Source organism: Lutra lutra, chromosome 9, assembly GCF_902655055.1.
Source record: "Lutra lutra chromosome 9, mLutLut1.2, whole genome shotgun sequence".
In the NCBI taxonomy this organism is placed as follows: domain Eukaryota; kingdom Metazoa; phylum Chordata; class Mammalia; order Carnivora; family Mustelidae; genus Lutra; species Lutra lutra.
Genome location: NC_062286.1, coordinates 129,202,507 through 129,229,142, shown reverse-complemented (window position 1 = coordinate 129,229,142; position 26,636 = coordinate 129,202,507). Strand labels below are relative to the sequence as shown.

The 26,636-nt window shown below is 44.3% G+C and overlaps 1 protein-coding gene and 1 pseudogene across 1 annotated transcript; both read left to right on the top strand.

Annotated features, from left to right (window-relative positions):
* Window positions 1-1,595: 1,595 nt before the first annotated feature.
* EPPIN (epididymal peptidase inhibitor) lies at window positions 1,596-25,304 on the top strand. Its single transcript, XM_047745446.1, has 7 exons — window positions 1,596-1,767; window positions 3,236-3,367; window positions 6,972-7,139; window positions 11,442-11,573; window positions 13,220-13,387; window positions 14,365-14,512; window positions 25,130-25,304. The coding sequence occupies exons 1-6, from the start codon at window positions 1,677-1,679 to the stop codon at window positions 14,469-14,471; spliced, it is 798 nt and encodes a 265-aa protein (XP_047601402.1). The 5' UTR covers window positions 1,596-1,676; the 3' UTR covers window positions 14,472-14,512; window positions 25,130-25,304.
* LOC125109895 (peptidyl-prolyl cis-trans isomerase A-like) lies at window positions 15,914-16,665 on the top strand (annotated as a pseudogene).
* Window positions 25,305-26,636: the final 1,332 nt, after the last annotated feature.

Here is a 26,636-nt window from a genome sequence, read left to right as displayed (position 1 = left end):
TTAGGATAAGGAAACAGCTGCTCTCACCAATGAAGTTCTCCTTTTAGAAAGGCCTCGAGCAACCCAGATAACTAATCACTGGAGTGACCCTGCTTCTCCCTTCCCGCACCCTAATTCCCACTTTTAAATTCACTAATAGAAAGTGAACTCATGAAATCTTAGACATTCCACACTTGGACCCAAATAAAGGGAGAGCCCCAAAGTATGCACTTTCTCCCCCTCTCTCTGTCCACAGCCTTTTGTATGTGGCTCTCTGCCTTCCCATGCTCCCTCCAGGGCTTGTGAGCAAATCTTTTCTTAAGTTCCATAATGGTTTGGCAGAGGTGAGCCCTGTGATCATAATAAGAACCCAAAGGCCAGTGCAACCACAACACTGACCCAGTGGTGGTAGGGGGAATGTCTCTGAGGGGAATGTCTGTGGGCATCACTTTGAGTAAATATGTCCCAAGGGCATCTCAGGCCTTCTTAGAAGAGACTATCACTGTCAATAGGCTGAGACCCACACCACAGATTCCCATAGGGGGCTCTGCTGGTAATCCTAAATTTTGTGACCATACAGTCACTCACTGATGATTAGGCTGGCTTTGTCTGGCTTTTGCCCATTATATAGGACAAATGGAGAATAAAGCTTGGCCCAAAAGTGCAAACTATAGTTAAGGAAAGAAATGGGGACCCTACAGATGACATTTGCACTTTGAAGGGCATCTCTCCTTCTGCCAAGGGTGATGGACTCACTGGCACTGCAGATTCCCTATAGGAAAGCTGCCAAGTACTCCAGCACTCTCTCCAGAGCCCTTTCACCAGTCCCATCAGAAGCCAGCAACTCTACTGCCTATGGACCTGTACTGGAGTGTAGTCTCTCGGGCAGGTCTCTCCATCTTACAGTGCTTCATGTTTACAGAGTTTACATGAGATGGCAAACATTCCCTACAGGCTCTGCTAACATTCTCCACCACTCTCAAACAATAGGACCTTGACAAACACTCTGAAAACTCTGCAGATGGGCTGTTCCTCCCCCACACCCCACTTTATGGCAACACATTTATTCTTCAGCCTTAGTTAAAGAATAAGAACTACCCAAAGAGAAAGGGGATAAGGATAAGAAGGAAGGGTGGGAAAGGGAGAAAGAGACACAGAGATCATGAGAAGCCCACAGAAAAAGAGAGTAAGTCAGACACCGACACAAAGAAACACAGAAAAACAGAGACACCAGGAGATCCCTAGAGACACATTGTCAGAGACAAACAAAAGGGGCATGCCACTCAGCATGCAGATAAAATAGAAAGTGAATGGAGAACAAGCACATTCCACAACTCTCAGTCATCAAGAAGAAGACCCCTGATGGTGACATTGACACCTAAGGTCACCTAGAAATTGAGACAAGCTTTGCCTGCTCCCCCTGGTTGACCAGAGGGCCCAGCCCACCCCACCCCAGCCCAGACTGCTGAGGCTCAGGAGCCAGGCCATCAAAGACCCTTCCCCAGGGCTGTGTGCTGTAGATGCCAGCTGGTCACAGTGATGATCTCAGGAACTTGGTGTTCCCAGAAGGAAAGGAGGTGGCTGGCTTGACTCCAGTTCTCACATCCAAGATACTGACTACTGAAGAATAGTCTGGACAAAGGCAGACAGACATTTTCATATTCTGGGATCACCAGAGGGGCCAGCGCTTCTTCAGAATGGAGTCCTCTAGACTTTTCAGCATCCTGGTCTTTTCTACTCTTCTAGTGAATGTCCAGGGACCTGGGCTCACTGACTGGATCTTTCCCAGTAAGTACTGGGGTCTCAGCCCTCGCCCTGGAGAGAGGGAAGTTTGCTGGGAGGAAGAAAGAAGGAATAAGACTTGAGTTGCTTCCCACCATTTTAGCCCTGGACCCAGGCTGGGACATATTTGGAATATTTCTTCCAATTTCCCTCTTTTTGGAAGATCACTTCAGTGAATGCAAGATTGCAGACCTGAGGCAAACCCCATTTTCAGCCCCTTTGAAGTGAAGGTCAGTTGGGGGGGTTGAGGGAAGAGTCACACGATCCAGAGTTTATGGGAGGGGCTATAGGAATCTGAGAAGCCTAGGGGACCTCCCCCTCATCTCACAACAGAAACAGCCCCCTTTCTCAAGATATCATCTCTATCAACTCCTGATTCTTTCAAATGTGGTCCTATAAAGTATTCCTGCATCCCCAGGGGTGCCTTGCCTTTGGGGTAAAAGACAGCATCCAGAAGTTTCTTTGAACTGAAGACAGTAATACTCCATGACTTCATAGAAATAATGATAATTGCTACCACTTACTGAACATTTAGAAAGTAATGAGTTTGAGAGATCTGGATTCAGACATGGTGGGTCCAAATTCTAGTTCCACCACTCAGCAGCCATAACCTTGGGCAAGTTACTTAAACTCCATGTGCTTCTGTCTCCTCCTCTGCAAAATGGGGATGTCAATAGAACTCAATGAGATAGCATTTAACGTGTAGAAAAGTGCTTGGCTTATGGGAAACAGTTGACAAATAGTAATAAATAGCTATGCATCAGTTCCTATGATTAGAGCGTTACACAGTTTGTCTCATTTCTTCCTCAATGGCTGTAAGGCTAAAATGATTTTAAAAGTGAAAAAAACCAAGGTTCAGAAAGGTGAGTGGTAAGCCAAGAGGTAGAATTTAAATACCTGAGTCTCTGATGACAAGGTGAGGGATATTAATTATGTGCAATAGTGCCCACTCTCCCTGCCCCTGCCAGGAACTCCCAAACACTGACTTCTCAACCAGGCCAAAAATGACCAGATTAGCCTGGTCCAGTGGCTTTCAGTGGGGTGATTTTCCCCTCCAGGGTACATTTTCTGTCTGGAGACATATCTGGTTCTTTAACTGGGGACTGCTATTGGCATCCAGTGGAAAGAGGGCCAGGCTGCTGCTCAACATCCTACAGTGCCCAGGGCAGCCCTCCTCTCCCGTAAGTAATGATGAGGCCCTAGTGGCAAGGTTGAGAAATCCTGCCTTAGAGGGAGTAAGTATAGAGTGCGGAACAAGGGATGGGGTGAGAAGGTAGAGAGTAAATGGTGTTCAGAAGGGAGAGTAGTGTGGGCAGTGTTGGGAAATACATGAGAACACCCTGAAGAAAAGGTCTCCTTTGGATGAGCAAAGAGAAAGCAAGCTTCCCCGACTCCCCAGAATTGCCTCAGGTTGGGAGAAGAGTGGGCACTGTGCCCTCCAACATTCATGGTTGTAAAACTGTCCTTTTCCTAGGGAGATGCCCCAGAATCCGAGAGAAATGTGAATTCAGAGAAAGGGATATCTGTACGAAGGACAGACAATGTCTGGACAACAAGAAGTGTTGCATCTTCAGCTGTGGAAGAAAATGTTTAGACCTCAACCAAGGTAGTATTCAGAGCTTCAGAATTACCAGCCCCTCTGCCCATACCCTCACCTTCTGGCTATGTGGCAGCGTTGCCCCTTCTTTACTAAGGACCGGTCCCTGAGCAAGACTGCTGGGTTAGGGAGACCTGCAATTTAGAGCCGTCACTGCCCCTGATATATGTGTGTGACATTAGATAGTATCTTCATTCTGTCTGGGCTTTGGTTTCCCCAAACAGAAGATGACTATAGGATGGTAGCCGACAATCTTGTGGTTGCTTTTAACTCTTGTGATTTTCTTTTTGTTTCTTTGGATTCATGATTTCCTGAGTCCCCTCATGGCTATTGTTGGCACATTGTTGCTGGAAGTGATAACTAAGCTACTGGTATTTACGAGCTTTTTGCGGCAGAGGGGCCACTTCTCTGCTTATTGAAGTCCAACTCAGCACCAGGAAACCTCCCTCGACTACTCCAGACCAGAAGGCTTTTCCTTTGCTCCTGCAATCTTAACTCCATGGTCATATCCTTGGGTTCCAAATAGACAATCATAGACTATTTGGAGTAAATACTCTCTTTGCTCTTCAATTAACAAATATGCATCTAGGGTCTCTGAGACTCATAATAAGATTAGACCAGTATAGTCAGGGAAGTGAGGAAGACTTCCCTGAGAAAGCAAATCTGGAGTCCTGTTCAGAAGGATGGGTAGTAAATTTAGGCATAGAGACAGTGGGAGGGCTTTTGCAGGTACAGGGAAAACATGCACAAAAGCTCAATGGTGGGTCCTGGAGGCCAAGGAGCAAGAGTACATATAAGCATGCCAGGGAAAGGATCTTAGGTAGGTAGGGTCTGGTGGGCTAGCAACTCACTTTGATCTCAAGAGGGGTGGAAACCAACTGAGGTGGACAGCAACATAATTGGGTTTTTAAATGCACACACAGAGGAGGAACAGAGTATCTTCAAGGAATTCAGGAAGAGATGATATGGTAGCTTGGACCAGAGAGGTAGGTGAGGGGATGGAGAGGAGTGGGGTGTGTTTGAAAGATGTCTAGGAAGTAAAACAAGCAGGACTTGACAATGGAGAAGCGTGGCTAGGAGGATGGTAAGTTGTTCATTTGCCTAAGGTGAGGGATTCTGAATCCATGCTTCCTGAGCTCAAGTCTTAGCTCTGGTTTTTTAACAGCCTGGACAAATTAACAATTCTCCCCCACTGTCCCTCAGTTTCTCCAGATAATGAAAGGACCAGTGTTAAAGGTTATCTGGAGGATCAGGTAGGTTGATGTGCATGAAGTACTTAGATCAATGCCTGGCAAAATATAGACAGATGACACATATTAGTTTAAATTAATTGTTATTCCTTTTTTTCATTATTTTCTTTATTTATTAACATATAATGTATTATTTGCCCCAGGGGTACAGGTCAGTGAATCATCGGGCTTCCACATTTCACAGCACTCACCGTAGCACATACCCTCCTCAATGTCCATAACCCAGCCACCCTATCTATCCCTACCCCCTACCCCTCAGCAACCCTTAGCTTGTTTTGTGAGATTAAGAGTCTTTTATGGTCTTTCTCCCTTCCAATCCCATCTTGTTTCATTTTTTTCCCTCCCTACCCCCTACACCCCCCTGCCCTACCTTGCAAATTCCTCGTATCAGAGAGATCATATGATATTAATTATTATTCTTGACTGGGAGCTCTTAAAAGTCTCCACCCCTTTTCTTTGTCTCTTAAAGCATCTTGCACACAGTAGGTGCTCAATGAATGGCTTATTTAGTTCAGGTCAGGATGCATTTGGTTTTACCCTCAACATTCTGCAGGATCCTATACTGAATCAGACCACCTACTAGGAATGGGGCTCCAAGATAAAATCAGACACAATCTATGCCCCCTTGGAAGCTCACAACCTCATGGGGAGACCAAGGATGTAAACCAGTAATAATCATGTACATGAGATCAGAAACATGGTGGAACAATGCAGGATTGGTCCAGGAACCTGTGGGGGTGTGGGGTGTATATGGAGGCAGTGATATCACAGAGGAACTGATGTCTGAGGTTTTGAAGAGAGAGTGGGAGTGTCGCTAAGGAACAGCAGCAGGGTGGGCAGAAGGAATGTACAGTGAAAGGTGTAGGTGTGTGGGATAGCAAAGGGTGTTGAATAGTGCAGGAGCATGTACCTCAAGTGGTACTGTGGAGGGGGTGGGGCAGATCCACAAGCAGGAGTCAGACTACAAAGAGCCTGTGAGTCATGGGAAGACTTGCCATGAAGTCAAGGTCTTAGCTGTGGAATGATGTGATCAGCTTTGTTTCAGGTTCATTAGGTCCTTCCCCCTGGTGGTCTGCACAAAGGATTGACAGGAGGGGCTAGGGACAGGGGCAGGAGATCAGTTCCTGGCTATCCCAACAGCCCAGGTACGAGACATGGAAGATGAAAGAGAGTGGCAGAGAAGTGAGCCAGGAGTTTTCCCTTGAGGAACTCTTGAGTTTAGTTCAGATCTGCATTCATTTGCTAAGGTTGCTGTAACAAAGGACCACAAGCTAGGTGGCTGAAACAGCAGAAATGTATTGTCTCAGGGTCTGCAGGATACAAGTCCAAGGTCAAGCATTGGCAAGTCAGGGTCTTTCGCAGGTTATTAGGAGAGCATCTGTTCCATGCCTCTCCCCTAACTCATGGTGGTGTGCTGGCAATCGTTGGCAGTCCCAGGTTTATAGACCTCTGCCTTCAGCTGAACATGGTGGTGTGTGTGTGTGTGTGTGTGTGCGCGCGCGCACGTGCGCGCGTGCACACACGCAGGGTTCCCCTTTCTATAAAAAGACTAGTCATATTGGGTTAGGAATGCATCCTCCTCCAGAATGACTTATCTTAACTAATTACATCTGCTGCAACTCTGTTTCCAAGTAGGGTCACATTCTGAAGTACTGAATGTTAAGACTTCAACATATGAATGGGCATGGAGTGGGTGGGGCAGAACACAATCCAACCCATCACAGGACTGAAGCTAACTGCAGGATGAAAGGTGCTTGACCATCTAAAAAACAGCCCCTGCTTTACTCATGATCCTATAATCTCTCTTCCTGGCATGATTTGCAGGGCAGAGTATGTGCTTATATTTTGTCCTTTTCAAGACACTTCCATATCTTTTATCCATTCAGCATGTATTTACTGAACAGCTACTCTCTGCCAGGCACTGTGCTAGAAGCTGCACATTCAGGTCCATGAGGGCAGTCTTACTTGTACTTTGCAGAGTGGGAGTTGCATTCTCATTATCCAGAAGAGCAAGCCAAGGCCAAGACAGGTCACAGGGGAAGTCGACGTGCACACACTGAATTGGGAGCAGAGCCTTGAAATAAGTCTCCTCACTCTCAGGGAAGACAATGGGGATGGTGACCATGAGGAATGCGGGGGGGGGGGGGGGAGGGGATGTTCTCTGGGGCTGCAGAACCCCCAACAGCTCCACTCTGGGGTCTCCCTACAATGTGTACCATACACCAGTGGAGCTGGGCTCCTGAGGTGTAATAAGGGAAAAGAAGCCTGCTCTGTTCCACGTCTGGTGGTTTGCAGGGGTAACAATATCAGTTGGTCCATGGGGCTGGGCACTCATATTGCTCAAGTCTGGTATCTCCCTACAGATATATGCTCTATGCCCAAAGAACCTGGCCCCTGTATGGCATTTTTCCACCGTTGGTGGTACGATAAGGAGAAGAATACCTGCTCCAAGTTCATCTATGGCGGCTGCCAAGGGAACAACAACAACTTTCAGTCCAAAGCCATGTGCCAGAACATGTGCCCCAGCAACCGTGAGTTGAGTACCCGGGGCATCCTGTCCTCACTCGGGCCCTTCCGACAGGCCTGTGTGCGGCTGCTTTGTTCAGGCATGGGCCATAGCCTTGACAAGGCAGGTGCTGACAGAGCCAACTCCACTTAGAGATGAGCATGCACCTGGCAGAGGGATGGACAGTGGTATTCTGGGAACTGAGGTTGGGAAGGATGTGACCATGATCAAAGCTGGCAAGTATGAGGGGTGGAGGGAGGATGCAGACATGGTGAAATCCCAGAGACCAGCTCCAGAGAAGTCACAGGACATTCAGCCTAGGACTGGATCATCAGCACTCTATCTCGACCACAGCTCCGTTCTCCTATAAGGACGAAAGCTATAGCTCCCCAGAGAAAACCCACTTTGTTTTCACCTCCTGTGCTAAGATGCATGAATGTCACTTCAGGACTCACTCTGAAGATAAGCTGAATCCAAGATGCTTAGCAGGTCTTGTCCTACATTCTCACCAGGCTCCAAATCATCAGTGCATAAGGATGCACCTGAACAACCACCAGGAGTTGGCTCGTGATCCAAGGCTCTGTCCGTGCTCCTGACCGATGCTCCATATTGGCTTCCACTCTTCAATTCCACATTCCAAGGGCTCAGCTCTTCTCCAGGCAGAGTTCTGGGATCTGCATTCCCCTTTCTCTACCTCAGCCTCTTTTCACACATGGTCCCATTTTTTTTTTAACTCCGTCCCTATGCTTCTTTCCTATATGTCCAATGTCTAGAACCCCCTGTCTATATCTGCATATCTCCCAGTTTTCCCCCAATAAAGTACGCTGTTTAGTCCTGTGCCTCTGAGGCTGAACAATTCATATCGGTTGGTACATTACAATTTGCAGAGAGTAGAGGTTCATTGAAGCTTTTGTGACACTAACAAAGGGAGTGAAAACTGTCAGAACCTTGAGAGTTCGGAGCTCCAGGAACATTGTGATCCTCCTCTGTTTCTCAAAAAAATTACAGGACCTTTTTAAGACAAGGGTCTGTGGGCATTTCCTTATTTTGGAGACCCCAGAAACCAATCCTAGGACAAGGACATGGGTAGAGGACTTTACTTGGGAGATCTCTCAACACACATAAGGTAGGGTGAGGTAGGTGATACAGACAAGAGAGGAGTTAATTATGAGCTGGTTACCATGGGGGCAAATTGCAGCTTACTGCCTCTGGGGACCTTCTAAGGAGTCCTGTAAAATATGTGTCCAGAGGTCTGCATTCATCTCCAGTGATGAGGCAGCAGAGGCATTTACGCCTTAATTCCCATCCCTTCCTGGATGCCTGGGCCTATGAAAGTTCTTCCTCCTCCAGATTGTTCCCCACACAAGCTGACAAGCTGTCAGGGAGCCAGAGCAGTCCTATAGCACAGAAGTAGAGACTCTGACACTTGAGATGGGACGCTATCACGGTACACTGGCCACAATAAGGAGTCAAAAACTAACACGAGCTACACTGCAGACGGACCTCCAAAGCATCAAGTGATGCAGAAAAAGCCAGACACAAGATGTCCTATATTGTGTGATTCATTTATAGAACATCCAGAATAAGAAGATCCACAGAAATAGAATGTAGGTTACTGGTTGCCGGGGCAGGATTAGGCTGGGGAAAATAGTGACTGCTAGTAGGTAGAGGTTGTCTTTCTTTCTTTCTTTCTCTCTTCCTTCCTTCCTTCCTTCCTTCCTTCCTTCCTTCCTTCTCTTTCTTTCTTTCTTTCTTTCTTTCTTTCTTTCTTTCTTTCTTTCTTTCTTTCTTCTTTCGTTTTGTTTCTTTAAGTAATTTCTACACCAGAGGTGGGGCTAGAGCTTCTGAGATCAGGAGTCATTTGGTCTTCTAACTGAGCAAGTCAGGTGCCCCTAAGGTTTTCTTCTGGAGTGATAAAAATACTGTGGAACTAATAGAGGTGGTGGTCACACAAGATTGTGTAGGCACTTAAAAACCTCTGATCTGTCCACTTAATGGTTCACCTTATCTGATGTTAATTCCACTTCATTTTTTAAAACAATTAGAAAAAAATGTGCACTAGATCTCTCTCCTACAGCTGCAAGCGAAATTAGAGGCAAGCCAAGAACATGACTTATTAACACTTCACACCCTAAGTTGGAAAGTTCAGGGAAGAATCTTCATGCCCCATGGCTGCTGCTTCTGAGGTCATAACTAATATTTATTATTTCCTCCTGCATCACCCATTCCAAATTGCACCCAACAATAGAGGCTCCCCATTAGCTCTGGCATCCTCTCCTGCTTTCAAAGCACCATGATCTTGACATACACTCTCTGAAGATTTGGTTCAACCTGGGATCAACCTGGCTCCTCCAGACCACATGCTACTCAGGGTAACATCTTTACTTTTTGACGATGGTTAAGGAAAAGGAGTGGTCCAAAGAGATGAAAAAGGAGAAGAACAGAAGGGAAATGAAAGGCAGGGAGAAAGAGACCCAGACAGAGACTCACAAGAAAAGAGAAAAAGGCAGGCACAGAGTGAAAGGAGGAGGCACAGAGAGAAGGAAAATAAACAGTGTGAGAAAAACAAGCAGACAGACAAATAGATATGTCAGGAGAAGTATAAGATTGGAAAGAAGAGAACTGGGATATTCTTGACTCTAAACTCCCCCTGGATGATGGAAGATGCTGAAATTGAACACCCCCTTCTCCGAGGGAGTCTAGAAGTCCCAGACAAGCTTTGTCCCCTCTCCCTGGCTGACCAGAGAGTCAGAGAACCTCAGCGAGCTGAGAAATAGAAGCTGCCTGTGAAGGGCCCTTTCCCCCAGTGTCGGGGCTGTGGGTGTCAGCTACTCCCACTGATGGCCTCGGGGACTTGGCATTCCCCAGCAGAGGGAGTGTGGCTGTCTTGTCTTCAGTGATATGTGGCTCCAGGGCCAGGGCAGCCAAAGCTCAGAAGCAGGAGCTACTGGGAGCAGTTCCTAATTTTGGCGCCACCGGCCAGGCCAGTAGCTCTTAAAATGGGGCTCTTGGGACTTCTGCCAGTCCTGGCACTCTTCATCCTCTTGGGGGGAGTCCAGGAACCTGAGCTCGTTGAGGGGTTCTTTGGCAGTAAGTACTGGGGACTAGGGCCTCCCAGTGGAGATATGGAAGTTGCTGGGAGGGAGGAACAAAAAGTTCTAAGGATGAGGAACACCTCCCCCACTCAGCCTGAGGTTTTAGATGGAAGAAAGGGAGATATTCACAGTCTTTTTCTCTCAGAGCCCTACCATCTTCTAAGATGCCTCCTGTGAGTGCAAGAACCTGGGTCTCTAGCAACAGACAGCCCACTATCATTATGAGAGGGATTCCTTCTGGAGGTGCCTGGACCTGGAGCTTATGAGATGGACTAAAGGTGCTACTGGGACCTTATGGGCCTTTCCTGCAAGAAAGCTCCCTCACCCTAGCTCCACCCTTAGCAGCTTTGAATCTTCCAGTTGCAGCCCCCAAAAGTCTCCCCACACTCACACCACCAGAGGGTCCTTGCCTGTGGATTATAGAATGGTCTCTTGAAGTCCCTCGGAATGCTGAGATATGCAGACACCCTTAAGCAGCAGCTAAAAATACACTTCAACAGTGAAGCCATACATTGTAGGTTTCAAATCCTGGCTCCTCTCCTTAGTAGTAGCTGTGTGACCTTGGGGAATTTCACATAACCACCCTGTGCTCCAGATTCCTCTGTTTATAAAATGTGGATATTATGAGACTGGTGTGCTGCCTACTGCACTAAGGAGGCACCTTAAAATGTGGATATTGATAGGACTCACCAATAGAAATGCCACAAGGATTCAGGAGAAGAGAACAAGAGCACAGGAAGCACCTTGTTAATATTAATTATCATTATTGTGTCCCAGGCCGCCTGACAATGGCTTCCAAATTTGTCACCTAATCCTTGAAACAACTCTATAGTGAAGGAATCAAGGTCCAAAGATGGTGCCTGCCATTCCAAGGGTGGCACAGAAATTCAAAAGCCTAGCCATCTGACTCCATAAATGGAAATCTCAGTCACCTGGAAAAGTGCTAGCACCCTCGCCCCCACCCAGGAAACATCCAATACAGGAAGGCCAAGTGACCAGAGTAGTCCTAGCAGACAGCATCCTTTTCCCTGAAACCTCATGAGTGGTGGGGGTGGGAGTAGGACTTGTTTAGGAACCAGATGGGCAGTCATTACAGGGTTGGGAGTGGGACCAGTGCTGTGAAAATCTGGAGTCATCTGAAGATTACTAAGTCTTCCTTAACTCTGCAGTAGTGCCCTGGGTCTGACCATGGAGGGTTCTGGCCTTCCTTTTTCCTTTTTCCCCTCCCACAGAGAGGTGTCCCCAAATCAGGGTACCATGCAATTACAGAGAAATCGACCAGTGCGGGAAGAAGAAACCATGCCCCAAGAAGATGACGTGTTGCAGTTTTAACTGTGCAAAGAAATGTTTAGATCTCAAGGAAGGTAACACACAAAGCCCCTGAACTATCCAGTGTCCTCCCTGCTGACCCCTACTCTCTGCCCATCAGCACTGGCAGTGTCGGACCTCTCCCCTGGTTCCCTGATGGCTGGTCTATGACCAAGAATCTGGGCGCATCTTCTACTTGACCCAAATCCTAGAAGCATTGAACTGGGTGGGGTTTATTTCATTTCTGTCCCTACTCAGGTATATGATGTGTGTAAGAGTTTTTGCTGTATGGACTTTAGTTTTCCCATTTGTAAGAAAGAAGCGGGCATTAGACCACAAGTTTTCTGGCCTATTCTGTGATCCTCTGAGGTGCCAAGTTCCCACTGAAGTCCCATCAAATGCCAGCATGGTGTCAGGTGATATGATAGTTATAAGAAACAGGTATACGATTTATAGTTCCTGGTTCCGCCCCGCAGGCTTCTCTGTCATATAAATCCAGGATGCCTTCCCTAACCATTTTTTACCTCTTCCACACTTTCCCTTGTGCTCGTATGATTAAACTCTAAAGAGGACGATCAAAGACCATTCATTCATTCATTCATTCAACAAATATTTACTGGTGTCCCTTATACACATGATAGGCTCCACTTGCTTATTATAGGACAGAGGGGCAAGAAAGGTTTTCTCAGGAAAAAGATCTATGATTTAAGATCTGAAAGATGGGCAGTAAGTAGACAAAAATTGGAGGGAAGAGCTCTCCAGGCACAACTAATAGCATGTGCAAAGGCCCTGTGTGAGGAGACAGCATGCTCAGGCCTAGAAATTCCAGAGACCAGAGAGTGAGCATGCCTGTGTAAGAGAGAGAAATATCAGGATGGTGAGGCCATGTTAGATAGGCAAGGATCTGACAAGGCAGGGTCTTGCTGGCCGGATTAAGGGGTCTGGTCTTGATCCTAAGAGCAACATAATATCTAAGTTCAAATCCCTTGACACCTATGTGACCTGAGGAAGTTACTTAGCCTCTCTGAACTTCTGAACTATCATCTGCAAAATGAGGACAATAAAAGGACCTAGCTCCTCAGGCTATATGTCAATATATATGTCAAGTGCTAAGAACTTTGATAAATGGTGTCATTGTTGTGCTTCAGACTATGAGGTCCTAAACAACTCTATTTGTACCTCATAGTATTATGCACAAAACAGTTGCCCATTAAGTATCTCTTGAAGTTCAGGATATGTTTGATTTTGTACTGTGAAAATTCCTGAAGCATCCTCTCAGTGCCAGATTATCTGCTAGGAACAGGTGTACCAAGATGACATAATGTGCAAACCTCACTTTCTGATGGAGGAGTAAAAAAAATATGAACAAATAATTATGTGGAAGTGATTAATGTGTGGGCAAGATTGAAAAGAAAAAAAAAAAAAAAAAAGCAAACAGTGAAGAATGGAGCCAGGAGAGACATCATAGAAGAGTTTGATGTGTGGAGTGTTTTGAGGGATAAATAGGAGTACACCTAGTAAGCAAGAGAGGGGTGGACATTATGCATGTGCAAAAGCATAGAGAAGTGTAACAGCATAATATCTTTTTAGCAAGTTCATGCTGCCCTAAAAATATTATGCCCTTTCATTCTTCCAAGTCTTTGCAGAATATTCTCTAGCAAGGCAGGCACCCAAGCAATACTGCTCTGCCATCTCCTTGCAGACATATGCAGTTTGCCAGTGAGTATTGGCCTCTGCCTGGCCAGCATTCCACGCTGGTGGTACAATAAGGAAACCAAAACCTGCACCAGTTTCAGCTATGGTGGTTGCACTGGGAACAATAACAACTTCCAATCTGAAGCTGCCTGCAGGGCTGTCTGTTCAGAAGCATGTAAGTCTCAGGGGTCCCATCTCCCATGCTCACCTGCACAGGTGGGAGGTCTGGGTGTTGGTTGGCCCATTCCAGGAAGCTGGCAGGCCTGGGGCTGGTAGAACCAGTCATCTCTGAGGGGCAAATAGGGGATGCTTTGGGAAAGAGAAAGTGTGAAGAGGAGCAGTAGTCAAAGGGAAGTTGGCAAGTATGAGATGGACAGTGGGTGCAGAACGAGGAAGCAGAAGGGTTGAGTGTCCAAGACTATGTCAGAAGAAGGCCCAGTGAACCAGTCCAGTGCTGGGCACCATGCACTCATCATTCAATCTCTTCATTTTTCTTAAGGTGCTTAAAGCCAGGACAACCACATGCTTTATTGAGCAAACTGAGAAAGTTTTGAGAGTGAAAGGAGATACCACTAATTATTACACTGGGACAACAGGTTTAAACTGGGACTTGACTGAAAAGCCCAGAGCACACCAGCACACTATGAGCCCCCCAAATCATTCCACTTCTGGTTTCTCTTTTGTGAAAAGATATAAAAATGACCCCATCTCCTTTGTTCCATTAATTAGAAGATTTGGTTCTTGTATGAGTAGGGCCCAAGCATCTCATCCTTTTCTATTCTGCTGTCTTGCAGAGTCACCATCTCCCTCAGTATGATAAAGAGAACTGGAATAACCTCCAGAATTTGGCTCATAATTCAGGGCTCTCTCCATGTGTGCCTGACTGATGCGTCATAACAGCTACCAAGACATTGACTGTTCCAAAAACCAAACCCCAGGATTTGCTTAGGAAAGGATTTCCCTTTCCTCCAGCTCAGCTTCTCTTCAAACACAATGCCCTCCACCCTTTAACATTTTCTCAGTGTTTGATCCTATCTCTTTACTCTTATGGTACCTGTGTATGCTTCAGAAGCCTCCAGTTTCCCTAATAAAGTGTTCTGTAGGTCTGATGTTTCTGAGAATGAATAATTCACATCGACTCCCTCTGTGCAGTGTTTGCAGAACAAGCAATCACTGGGTCTTCCAGTGACACCAAAAGAAAGAGAAGAGTATTGAAATCCTACAAATTGGAAATTCTGATGATGCTCTGGCCTGTGTAAAATTGTCACGGAATGCTTAGAATGGAACCAAGCTTGCTCGGGTGAGGGAAAATGAGACTTGAGCTCCATTAACTTCATGGGAGATACATCTCTGAAAAGGCTGTGGGTTTGTTTCCTGGACTTTCAATAAAGGATACACTTCCAGTGTCCAGCACAGACAGTACAAGATAGAAGATAACTGTGGAAGAGACATGAAAGGAGATGGGTCAGCAAAGAGATGCAGAGGAAGGGAGAAGAGAGAGAGTTGGAGGAGAAAAAGATACTGAATGATGGCACAGTTTTAAAGCAGGGACCTAAAATTCTTTCACTCCCTTCAGCCTAGTGGTAGAAGCCTTGGAGTCCACAGCCCCTCCCTTTGAATCTTGGCAAACTGTGGGACTGCTTTGACTGGTAGAGTAAAAACAGATGATGCTGTGTGACTTCCAAGGTTAAGCCAGAAGAAGTGCACTCCACCCTCTTATGATGCTTGTTTCGGGGACTGCATGAGGCAGTTGCCATGTAAGAGGGCCAGTTGCCCTGAGACAACCATGCTGGGGAGGCCCAAGCATGTGCTCTGGTTGACAGCCCCAGACAAGACCAACCTGAGAGCCAAGGTCTGTTGCCAGTCACATGAATGAGCTTCCAACCCCATGGAGCTTCAGATGACTATGGCTCCAGCAGACATCTGACTGCAACCTGGTGAAGACCGCAGGAGAGAACCACTGAGCTCATTCCCTCCCAAACTGCTCACCCATAAAACGGTGAGAAATAGAAAATGTTCTGGGAAATTTTATTCACAGCAATAGGTACGTAATTGGAAGAGATGGGAAGGAAGTGAAAGGAAGAGGAGAGGCAACGAGGGGAGGGATAGAGGAGAGGAAAGGCATAGAGAAGTCAAGGGGAAGGTAAGAAGGAGTCTCCAAAGGACTAGGCAAGATAAGAAGGTGCCAGGCTTAAAGAGGCAGCCCCACAGCAGGAGGCTTGGCCACCACAACACACTAAAACCTGGATGTATCTTTCAAATGAGTTCATTGTCTGGTATAACTTGAATCAGGAGGTTCTAAAGAGAGTCTGGGATCCACTTACTACTGAATAATTCCCTTGCTCTCCCTGGCTCTCCATGTCTCTGTTTATCTCTCTTTTATTTTTTTTAAAGATTTTATTTATTTGACAGACAGAGATCACAAGTAGGCAGAGAGGCAGGCGGAGGGAGAGGGAGAAGCGGGCTCCCCGCTGAGCAGAGAGCCCGAAACGGGGTTTGATCCCAGGACCCTGAGATCATGACCTGAGCTGAAGGCAGAGGCTTTAACCCACTGAGCCACCCAGACACCCCTGTTTCTCTTTTTTAAAAAGGTTGGTTAAACTGATGAGTATTTCTGAAAATGCTGTTAGCAAATACTACATTAGAATTACTTGGGAGTGGGGAAGGGCTGTCTAAAATAGAGGTCCTCAAGGAACTGCAGATGCCGCTGCCCCAGAGCAGGCTGTGTCACCCATCTACAGTCAACCTCACCATGTTCTTCAACATGGCTATGGATGGTGAACCCTTGGTTTGGGTCTCCTTCCAGCTATTTGCAGACAGAGTTCCAAAGACAGCAGATAACTTTAGTGCTCTGAGCACTGGGGTGAAAGGATTTGGTTGTAAAAATTCCTGATCTCTTAGGATTATTCCAGGATTTATGTGCCAGTGTGGTGATGTCAGTTGCTATAATGGCACTGGTGACCAGTCCATCTATAGGGAGAAATTTGTTGATGAAAATTTCGTCTTGGTGCCTGGGTGGCTTCGTCTTGTGCCTGGGTGGCTCAGTGGGTTAAGCCTCTGCCTTCAGCTCAGGTCATGATCTCAGGGTTCTGGGATAGAGGCCCACATCAGGCTCTCTGCTCAGTGGGGAGCCTGCTTCCCCCTCTCTCTCTGCCTGCCTCTCTGCCTACCTATGACCTCTCTCTCTCTCTCTCTCTCAAATAAATAAATAAAATCTTTTAAAAAAATTTTCGTCTTGAAGCACATGGGTCCTGGCATCTTGTCCATGGCAAATGCTGGACCCAACGCAAAATGTTCCCAGTTTTTCATCTGCACTGCCAAGACTGAGAGGCTGGATGAAAGCATGTGGTCTTTAGCAAGGTAAAAGAGGGCATGAATATTGTGGAAGCCATGGAGCACTTTGGGTCCAGGAATGGGAATACCAGCAAAAAGGTCACCGTGGCTGACTGTTAACAAATCTAATACATTTGACTTGTGTTTTATCTTAACTACCAGACCATTCCTTCTGTAGCTCAGGAGAGCACCCCCTCACCCCCAACTGTCAAATGTCCAATAATTTTTGTGCTCTTGCAGTTCTACGCATTCCATGTTTTCTTTACTTCCCTCCAAGTCTAGTGGGATTTCAGAGTTAATATGATTATGAAATAAAAACAAAACAACAACAAAATAAAAATTAAAGATGGGTCCTCCAGATCCCATATATGCATTTTTTAACAAGTACAGCCAGCTGCTTTTAAAGTTCCAAAACCTGTGAATTGCATGATATTTAAGGGCCAATCCATCAGTGGGGAAAAAAATAATAAAGGCTTACGAAGTCTATTGATGTCTGCTCCTTGCATAGAAGGAGATCAGGAGAAAATATTAGAATCATTAAATGTGGGGAGGATCAGGGAAAGGTTGTGCAGAAGACCCCGAAGTCCTGCTAGTCTGGCAGTTTTGCAGAGTGACCGTCAAGCCAAGTGGCCCTCAGGTTTGCATCACCTTCATTTACTTGGCTTTTGCCTCCACATATCTCTAAGAGTTAGTCTGTTCTCCCAGGGAGCCTATCTTTGTGCATCTTTATGATCTAGACCAAATTTGCAACAAGTCATCACTGATCTGCATCCTGTGAGAAGGGGGAAGTGAGGAGAGCACTTATCTGGGAATAAAAATATCCAAATACAAATCCCAGCTTTTCCCTTTGTTGAAGTATGACCTGGTTGGCACAGGGTAGGGTGGAGGGATGCTTCTCTCAGGACCTCAGTCTCCTATTCATGTGATGAAGGTGATGGGTTAATAATATCAAGGAGTACTTCTCAATTTGAGGAACTATGGCAGCTCAGGAACCCAGCCAAATCTAGTAAGCACCTGATTCTTATCTGTCCCATTAGTACCTTTCAGTCCTTGATTAATGTTGACATACATGAATGACTGGAACAAAATCATTCTGTCCTAGAGGGCAATGGATCAGAGCGGTCCTTAGAAATGGTCAGAATGTTCCTTGAAGTTTATAGATTCTGCTTACCTGCTGTCCTCAGGAATGAACTCAGAACCCTAAGGGCTGAGCACAGAGAACCCTCTGCCTTATAAGGACCTCAGTGGAGATGTTTTTCTTTGTTAACAATTTGCTCATTGCTCTGCCCATTAGAACCCAGAGGACACCTCTAGTGAAATCTTCAAGTGTTACTCAGGGTGTCATACAGATCCAGAACTCCTCATCTTCCCTCTCCTTCTTATTCTCTCCTTGAAGCTCTCTCCAGAGCCAGAAATGGCTAGAGGAAGCTAGAGATGGTTTTGAAACTCAGGGAACATTGAGTTCCACAGCCCCAGTCACCCTCCTTTTTTAAAACCCTTGTACAAATGGAAGCTTCTAGTAGGAAATAGACTCATCCAAGATCACATAGAAAATCAATAACAAACTGGAGACAAAATCCAGGTTTGAAGGGTAGCAAGGTGTTGACAGGTTGTACAGCCTAGTTGGAAATCAGAATGGATATAGTGGCTATTTGTTAGTTGTTTTGTCAATATTCCATTCTCTTTTTTTTAATGTTATGTTAGTCACCATACAGTATATCATTAGTTTTTTTTTAACTTTTTAAAAAATTTAATTTGATTTTTTTTATTTTTTATAAACATATAATGTATTTTTATCCCCAGGGGTACAGGTCTGTGAATCGCCATGTTTACACACTTCACAGCACTCACCATAGCACATACCCCTCCCAATGTCCATAACCCCACCCCCCTCTCCTGACACCCCTCCCCCTAGCAACCCTCAGTTTGTTTTGTGAGATTAAGATTCACTTATGGTTTATCTCCCTCCAGATCCCATCTTGTTTCATTTATTCTTTTCCTACTCCCCAAACCCCCCATGTCTCATCATTAGTTTTTGATGTAGTGTTCCATGATTCATTGTTTGCATATAACACCCAGTGTTCCATGCAATACATGCCTTCCTTAATACCCATCACTGGGCTAGCCCATACCCCCTTCCCTCTAACAATTGAAGAAGTCTCTACCAGGAGTCTTTCTATTAAAGATTTTATTTAATTATTTGAGAGAGAGACAGAAAGAGCACAAGCAGGGGGAGGGGCAGAGGGAGAAGGAGAAGTAGACTCCTCGGTGAGCAGGGAGCCCAATGCAGGGCTCAATCCCAGGACCCTGAGATCATAACCTGAGCTGAAGACAGATGCTTAACCAACTGAGCCACCCAGGTGCCCTGAAAGTCTTTATATGAGGTAAAACCAGCTTTACTATAAAAGCTGAAAAAGTTAAACTCTATCACTCAAGATTCAATAAAGGACACAGAAACTACACGCAGTCTTTCAAACAGAGAGGACTTAATACTGAAAATTGGCTATATGAGCATTTGTGGGGGTTGGGAGATACTTCCATCACTCCTAGATTTGAGAGAATAAAATCTTTAGGGTTCATAGACCTAGGAGTTCATAGATGGCCAGCATAAATGTTGCTCATACATCTGGCAGGACAGAGAGGTTAGGACCGTCTGGCTGGTACTCAGTATTCTAAAATGCACTGTGACTGGTTTTCAGACCTCTGAGGGGAACCTGGCTCAAATGGTACTGGGTTCACTGAGTCAGGAGATACAGCCAACTAGTGCTAGTTATCAGAGGCAGTGCAATGCATGTGGCTTGGAAAGTGCCAAAAGAATCCAGAGGATAGAAGTATAACTGTGTTTTGCTGCTGGAGACATGCTAACCAGAGCCAGAAAAGGAAGGAAACTCCATGTCCCCTCATTTCACCTGTCAATTTCTTCTCAGTGTCTCCCATGCAGAGTCTAACCGGAACTGCTGGAAGTAACTAACAAAAGAATGACGGAAAACTTAGTTTGCAGCGTCCCTCTGGAAGCATCACAGAGAAGAGTATGAAAGAATAGACTTGCAACTGGACATATGCATTCTCCCAGGCTCTCTTGCAGCTAGGAAGTAGGCACTTGTCTTGGGCTCAATCAGACATCCCCACATTGAACAGACATTGAACTGGAAACTAGTAAGCAAAGAAGAAAGGCCAATGGGGAATTTATTCTGATAGAAACAGTGACAACAGACAACCTAATTCTGTTTCCGGTAGTAGCAGGGATGAAGGTGATGGCACAATGGGGCAAGATGGTACAAGTGTTCAGTGTTCTGTTGACTGTGGCCCCAACTTTGTAGCCTTCCTTATTCCCCGCCATTTTCCTAGTCTTATTTTCTTGTCCTTCTGGTGATCCTGTGAACTACCCAAATTCTTAAAAAATAAATTTCCTTTCTGCTCAAAATAACCAGAATTGCATTTATGTCTAGAAACCCTGATGGATATAGCAAGGAGGGCACCTGGAGGGACTTTGAGCCTAGAAGTCTGAATGAGCACAAGAGAACTTTTATCTTGGAGCCCCTGGTTGGCTCAGTCAGTTGAGTGTCTGACTCTTGGTTTCAGCTCAGGTCATGATCTCAAGGTTGTAAGATTCAGCCCTTCCTTGGACTCTGCACTGGGCATGGAGCCTGCTTAAGATTCTCTCTCTTCCTCTCCCTCTGCCCTTTCCCCCTGCTTGTGTGTGCTCTCTCGCTCTCTCTCTTTCTCTCTCTCAAAAAAAGAAAAAAGAACTTTTTTCTTGGCAGAGAGGTTGTCACTCTTCTGTGATGTGGTCCAATGGAGTTTTTCTCCATGAATTGTTCTTGAAGCCTGTCATCATGTTGTGGGCCCCATATTTCTCTAGGTTAAGTTTTACCTTGAAAAGTGTGCCATGTAGAACATGGATGTCCAGATGTATGTAACACTGAGGTCATTTATTATCTGACTTTCTCACTGGAAGGATCTAGTCATTAGGAAGAACTGGAGCTTGAATGAGGATCAGAGAGAACATTCTCTTCAAAATAACAGGATAAAGCAAGACAAGTTCCATGAAGAGCAGAAAAACTTTGGGTTTGAGGAACTGTTCAATAAAGCTGGCCCAGCCCTTAGATTCTGTGCAACAATGAGTCACTCTGTCTCTTCTTTGGGCCCCAGTTACCATACTTGTACCATTGGGAAAGACAAAGAAAGAATCTTCCCCCACAGATTCACCTGAAGATCTCATCCTTCCCACCTCCAGTGACATCCAAAAAGATATTACTGGTGGTAGTGATGGGAGAAGGGCAGATATGTGCAGAGCCACAGAAGATCCAGTAAAACATACTATAGACTATACACTTCCCAGAAAGACCTGAGGCTCTAGGTCCTTGTTCTCCATCTTCCTCTCATCAATTGAACTGCACTCCACCACAGTAACATATCAGGAAGGGAGAACTGAGCCTGTGTAACTATCATTGCTTTCTGAAATTTCCACTTAGATTTCTCAAGACATAAATTATTCTTAAAGTGATCAACCTTATTTTTGCCCTCTGGACATTTATTTGGAACATAAATAAGGTAAAAATGGAAATCAACTCCTTTGGTATGTGAGTGTTTATGATAAATATATTTGTTATATGTACAAGCACATCTTCTCTCTAAGCCCTGGTTCCCCTTTTATGTAAAATGAGGATGGCAATAATATCTATTCCAAGGACTTTCTATGAGAATGTAATGAGACAAGGCAGAAAACTTCCTGACATATAGTTAGTGCTCAAGTCATGTTAGTCTCCTTCCCTCTCTAGATAAGATAAAGGTTACCTGGAGGTTAGAATCTAAATGGAAAAACTTCATTCTTTCAAAATTCCACCCAATTTACTTCCCCCATTCCCATACCACTCAATCAATGGGTCTCGATCAAAAGTAATTTAATTAATTCTTTACACATACACACACATGCATGCACATATAATTGATGTGAGGTTAGTAAAACCTCTTTGATAAGTATAAGAGCTGGATAACCAACAAGAAGTTCCTACTACCTTCTCTAATGTGCATTTAATAAATCTTAAATTTGCCATCCATCTTCTAGAACTACAATAACCCTACACCCAAGCCACCTGATAAAAGGCCAAGTCACTGAGTCATGGCCAAAGATCCCCCAGGACAACCTGGGTACAGAATGCCTGTTTTTCAAAGTCCAGTGCCTCCCACACTGACCCACAAAGCCTGTTCAGTCAAAAAAGTACAGACACACCTCATCAAGCACTACCTCACTGCATAGAGTTTTTATCATGCTGCCAATGTCAGAAATTTTTAAAATTAAAGTATTTACGTCTCTAATCTTTCTGCAGAGTATCCTAACCTTGACATTATTAACACTGAGGGACAGATCATTCTGTATGGTAGGGCTATCCTGTACCTTGTAGGATGTTTAGTAGAATCCCTGGCCTTTACCAGTAGGTCCCTTCCTGCTCCCAAGTTGTGATCATCGAAATTGTCTCAGACATTGTCACGTGTCCTAGGGGACACACTCTCTCTCAAATAAATAAATAAAATCTTAAAAAATAAAAAATACAAAAAACGAATGTTGTCTACCTGGATATAATTTTAAAAATCATATTATAATACATAATACCTACGTTTTATAGAAAGTGATATCTACATTTTATAGAAATTTCAAACGTACCAAAGTGTTAGGAAGAAAGTTAAAAATTGTCAGAATCTTACCTTCCAGAGACTTTCACTTGCACATGTAGCTTTCTGCATGTATGCAAACAGGTGAAGCTACTACAGATCACAGATTCTTATATATGACTGGGATACTAAACCTCTCAATAACCTGACAGACCAGTGGTTTTCAAAGTTTGTCTCCTTTTCCGGTAGCAGGAGCATCACCTGAGAATTTACTAATTCCTAGTCTTACTGGGTCAGAATCTCTGGGAGTGTTTCTCAGAACATATGTTTTTTTTGTTTTGTTTGTTTTTCTCACAATTTGTGTCTTAAGAAGCCTTCCAGATGATTCTGATATACATTCCAGTTTAAGAACCTTTGTTGGGTGGCTCAGTTGGTTAAGTGTCTGACTTGTGATTTCAGCTCAGGTCATGATCTCATGGTCATGAGATTGAGTTCCACACTGAATGTGGAGCCTGCTTAAGATTCTCTCTCTCCCTCTGCCTCTGCCCCTCCCTTTGCACACTCTCTCTCTAAAGAAAAAAAAAGAGAGAGAGAGAGAACCTCTGCTAAAAAGGAAGAAGAATGTACTAGTCAACCAGACAGGTATCCTATAGTCATACAACTGAATCTAGGTCATGGCTCTATTACTTACCAACTCTATGTTTTGGGAACATTATTTAACCTCTCTGAGCTTCCGTGTCTTCTATAAAATAGAGCAAATGATTTAACCCACTTTATTGATCAACCATTCTGATGTATGTAAAGCTCTCAGTATAATTTAGCTCTTACTAGATTCTTGTCTTAGAACTAGTCAGATATGATGATGTGTCATAAAAAATTTGTGGAATGCAGCTCAAGTGGTTTTCAGAGGGAAACTTTTCACGTGTTTCTATTTGAAAAAAAATAAAGTTGTATGTCATTAACCATGTACAGAACTCAAGATGTTAGAAAAGAACAACAGAGTAAATCTCACACACAAAAATAGACAAAAACTGGGGTGCCTGGGTGGCTCACTGGGTTAAAGCCTCTGCCTTCAGCTCAGGTCATGATATCAAGGTCCTGAGATGGAGCCCCGCATTGAGCTCTCTGCTCAGTGGTGAGCCTGCTTGCCCTCTCTCTCTCTGCCTGCCTCTCTGCCTACTTGTGATCTCTGTCTGTCAAATAAATAAATAATACATTTTAAAAAATGGACAAAAATGATAAAGAGTAGAATGGAAGGCAAGATAGAGAACAACAAAAGCTATCAGTTGGGGGAGAGGAAGTGAAAAAATAGATTTTTGTAAAGCATTCAGCAAGCTTCCTTTATACACAACACATACACATGCACATAATTATTTCCATATATTCAGAGCCATATAGATAAGAGGTATAAGATAAGAGCCATACAGGTAAGAGGATAAGAGAGCTTGAACCTTTGCTCTTGCTTGTGTGAAAGATGCTTGATGCCTGAGCGTCTGCCATAAGAGTGATCATCCATCCATTCATTCTCCAACAACAAACATAGATTGAGAACTTGCAAACCTTTGCTGCCTGCCTATCCTGGGTTTGGTTCTTGGCCCAGCAGTCTCCAGCATGACATTAGGAAAGACCCTTCACCTCTCTGACCTTAGTTTCTTTATGTAAAGTTGGAAATCTTAATATCCACCTTGAAGGATAATAGCAAGGATAAAACCATTTCCATAAAAGGGACATAAAAAGAGAATACAAAGAAATTTGTAACCCTGCCTTAGAGGATCTTATGGTTTTATTTCTGTTAACAAATAAACTGAGAGCTAAAAATCAGGCCTGGGTTAGGCATGTACATTTCAGAAATGAGTTTGATGAGATCTTTGCTCTCAAGAGTCTTCTTGGTTAAGGACGGGAGTATTTAGAGCTGCTACTATTTATTGTTTTTTTTTTTATATATATCAGTGCTACCCACTGGTTATTTCTAACCCCTTAGTAAGCCTCAAATGTGGACCTACTCCCATTTCACAGTGAAAGGAATGGAATGTCAAAGACATTAGTGATTTATCCAAGATCACACAGTGAAGGAAGATTGAGTCAATCCCAAGTCAGTCCTCCTTTCATGATGGAATAGTATTCTAGAAGGACTATGAGATAGAACATGGAACCTGGGAAATCTTACTTATCAGGCATAGAAATTCAGATCTGAAAGGGTACTCAAAGATGACAGAGTTAAACTTCTTAATTTTACAAATGAAGAAATGGGGATGTGGAGAGGTTGAGTGGATGCATGATCCTGAAGTAGTAAGGAGCAGGGCTAAGATTTGAATTCACTTGAGTTGGATCCTTAAGTATGGGATTTTCACCACATTAGGCTACTCTCAGAAATAAAAACCTCAACTTCTGTGTAGATGGGTAAGACCATGGCAGGGTGGGCTGGGTGGGCCAAGTGGACCAAGTGGGACTATGAAGAGGAAGGTGATGGCTTTGGCCTCTCTCAGCTCTTTTCCGTCTTTAGGTCCTGCCAGGCTTGGCTCCTGAAATGCATGCAATCTCTCTTTGGAATTTGGCTGTTGTCCAAAGGCCTCAATGCCACGATGGTTTTACAACATTAAAACTTCTCAAATGTGAGAAGTTTTTCTATGGAGACATAATGGCAATGGCAACAACTTTTTGAGGAAAGAATCATGTGAGAAAGTTTGCAAGGACACCTAATATCCTAGTAAGACCACAACTGTCAGTCAGGATTGCTCTTGGGCAATACAAGGCATTTTTGTGAATGAGAGATATATCTCTCCACCCCCAAATCAATTCTTCCTGCTGTGTTCTTGAAATCACTCATCTCTGTGCCAGAAATTCTACCAATATTAAAAACATGTTTAAATTCTCACAACCTTCCCTTAAAACTATGTACATCCACACAAATATGCTGGGGAAATTAATTAGAGTTAACAGCTATTTACACTTTGTTTGAATTATTCCTCAGCCTATTGGAGGACGGAGAGAAGGGTAAATCTGAAAACACTGGGCAAGACATCAGAAGGGCTTGCAATGGAAAAGAAAAAGAATTCCTGGAGTCATGTGAAACAAGACAAAGGACAGAAACCAGAGAGGCAAAGGGAATTGTGGGTGGGGGTTGAAGATTTTAGGACTATTGTGTTATGTTAGTCACCATAAAATATATCATCAGTTTTGACACAGTGTTCCAAGATTCATTGTTTACATACAACACCAGTGCTCCATCCAATATGTGCCCTACTTAATACCCACCATCAGGCTTACCCATCCTTCCGCCCCACCCTCTAAAACCCTCAATTTGTTTCTTAGAGTTCACAGTCTCTCATGGTTCATCCCCACCTCCGATTTCCCCCAATTCACTTTTCCTTTCCTTCTCCTAATGTCCTCCATGTTATTCCTTATGTTCCACAAGTAAGTGAAACTACATGATAATTGGCTTTCTCTGCTTGACTTATTTCACTCAGCATAATCTCCTCCAGTCCCATCCACGCTGATGCAAATGTTGGGTATTCATTCTTTCTGATGGCTGAGTAATATTCCATTGTATATATGGACCACATTTTCTTTAACCATTTGTCTGTTGAAGGGCATCTTGGCTCTTTTCACAGTTTGGCGACTGTGGCCATTGCTGCTATGAACATTGGGGTACATATGGCCCTTCTTTTCACTATATCTCTATCTTTTGGGTAAATACCCAGTAATGCAATTGCTGGGTTGTAGGGTAGCTCTATTTTTAACATCCTGAGGAACCTCCATACTGTTTTCCAGAGTGGCTGCATTGGCTTGCATTCCCATGGGACTGGAAAGTATTATGCTAAGTAAAATAAGTCATTCAGAAAAAGACAATTATCATATGGTTTCACTTATATTTGGTATATGCAGAATAATGCAGGAGGCACTAGGGGTATAGGTGGTGGTGGAGGGGAACTGAATGGGAAGAAATCAGAGAGGAAGACAAACTGAATGAGACTCTTGACTCTGGGAAACAAACTGAGGGTTGTGCAAAAGGGTGGGGGGTGTAATTCGGTGATGGGCAGTAAGGAGGGCATGTGTCCTGATGAGCACTGCATGTTATACACAATTGATGAATCATTAAACATTATATAAAAAACTAATGATGTACTATACCATGGCTAATTGAATTTAAATTTAAAAATGAAAAAAAAACTAAAAAAGTGAAATTTTAAAAAAAGAAGCTGTTGTAGATGGGGAAACACAGATAACATTAACTGATTTCCATTACTGTTTCCACAGTAAGTTTTCCAAGGCCCACTGTTGGAAAGTCGCAGAGCTGGACATGGAGCCCAGACTGGTCTATTTCCAAGTCCATGATCATAACTGCTATGCTACACTTTTTTATAGATCTCAGAACTTCCCTCAAGGGGCTGATTTCCAGCCACAACTTTTGTTCAAAGGGTTTGCTGCCAAGACAACAGACATATCCCACTCTCCTCCCCCACCCCATCACTTTCCAT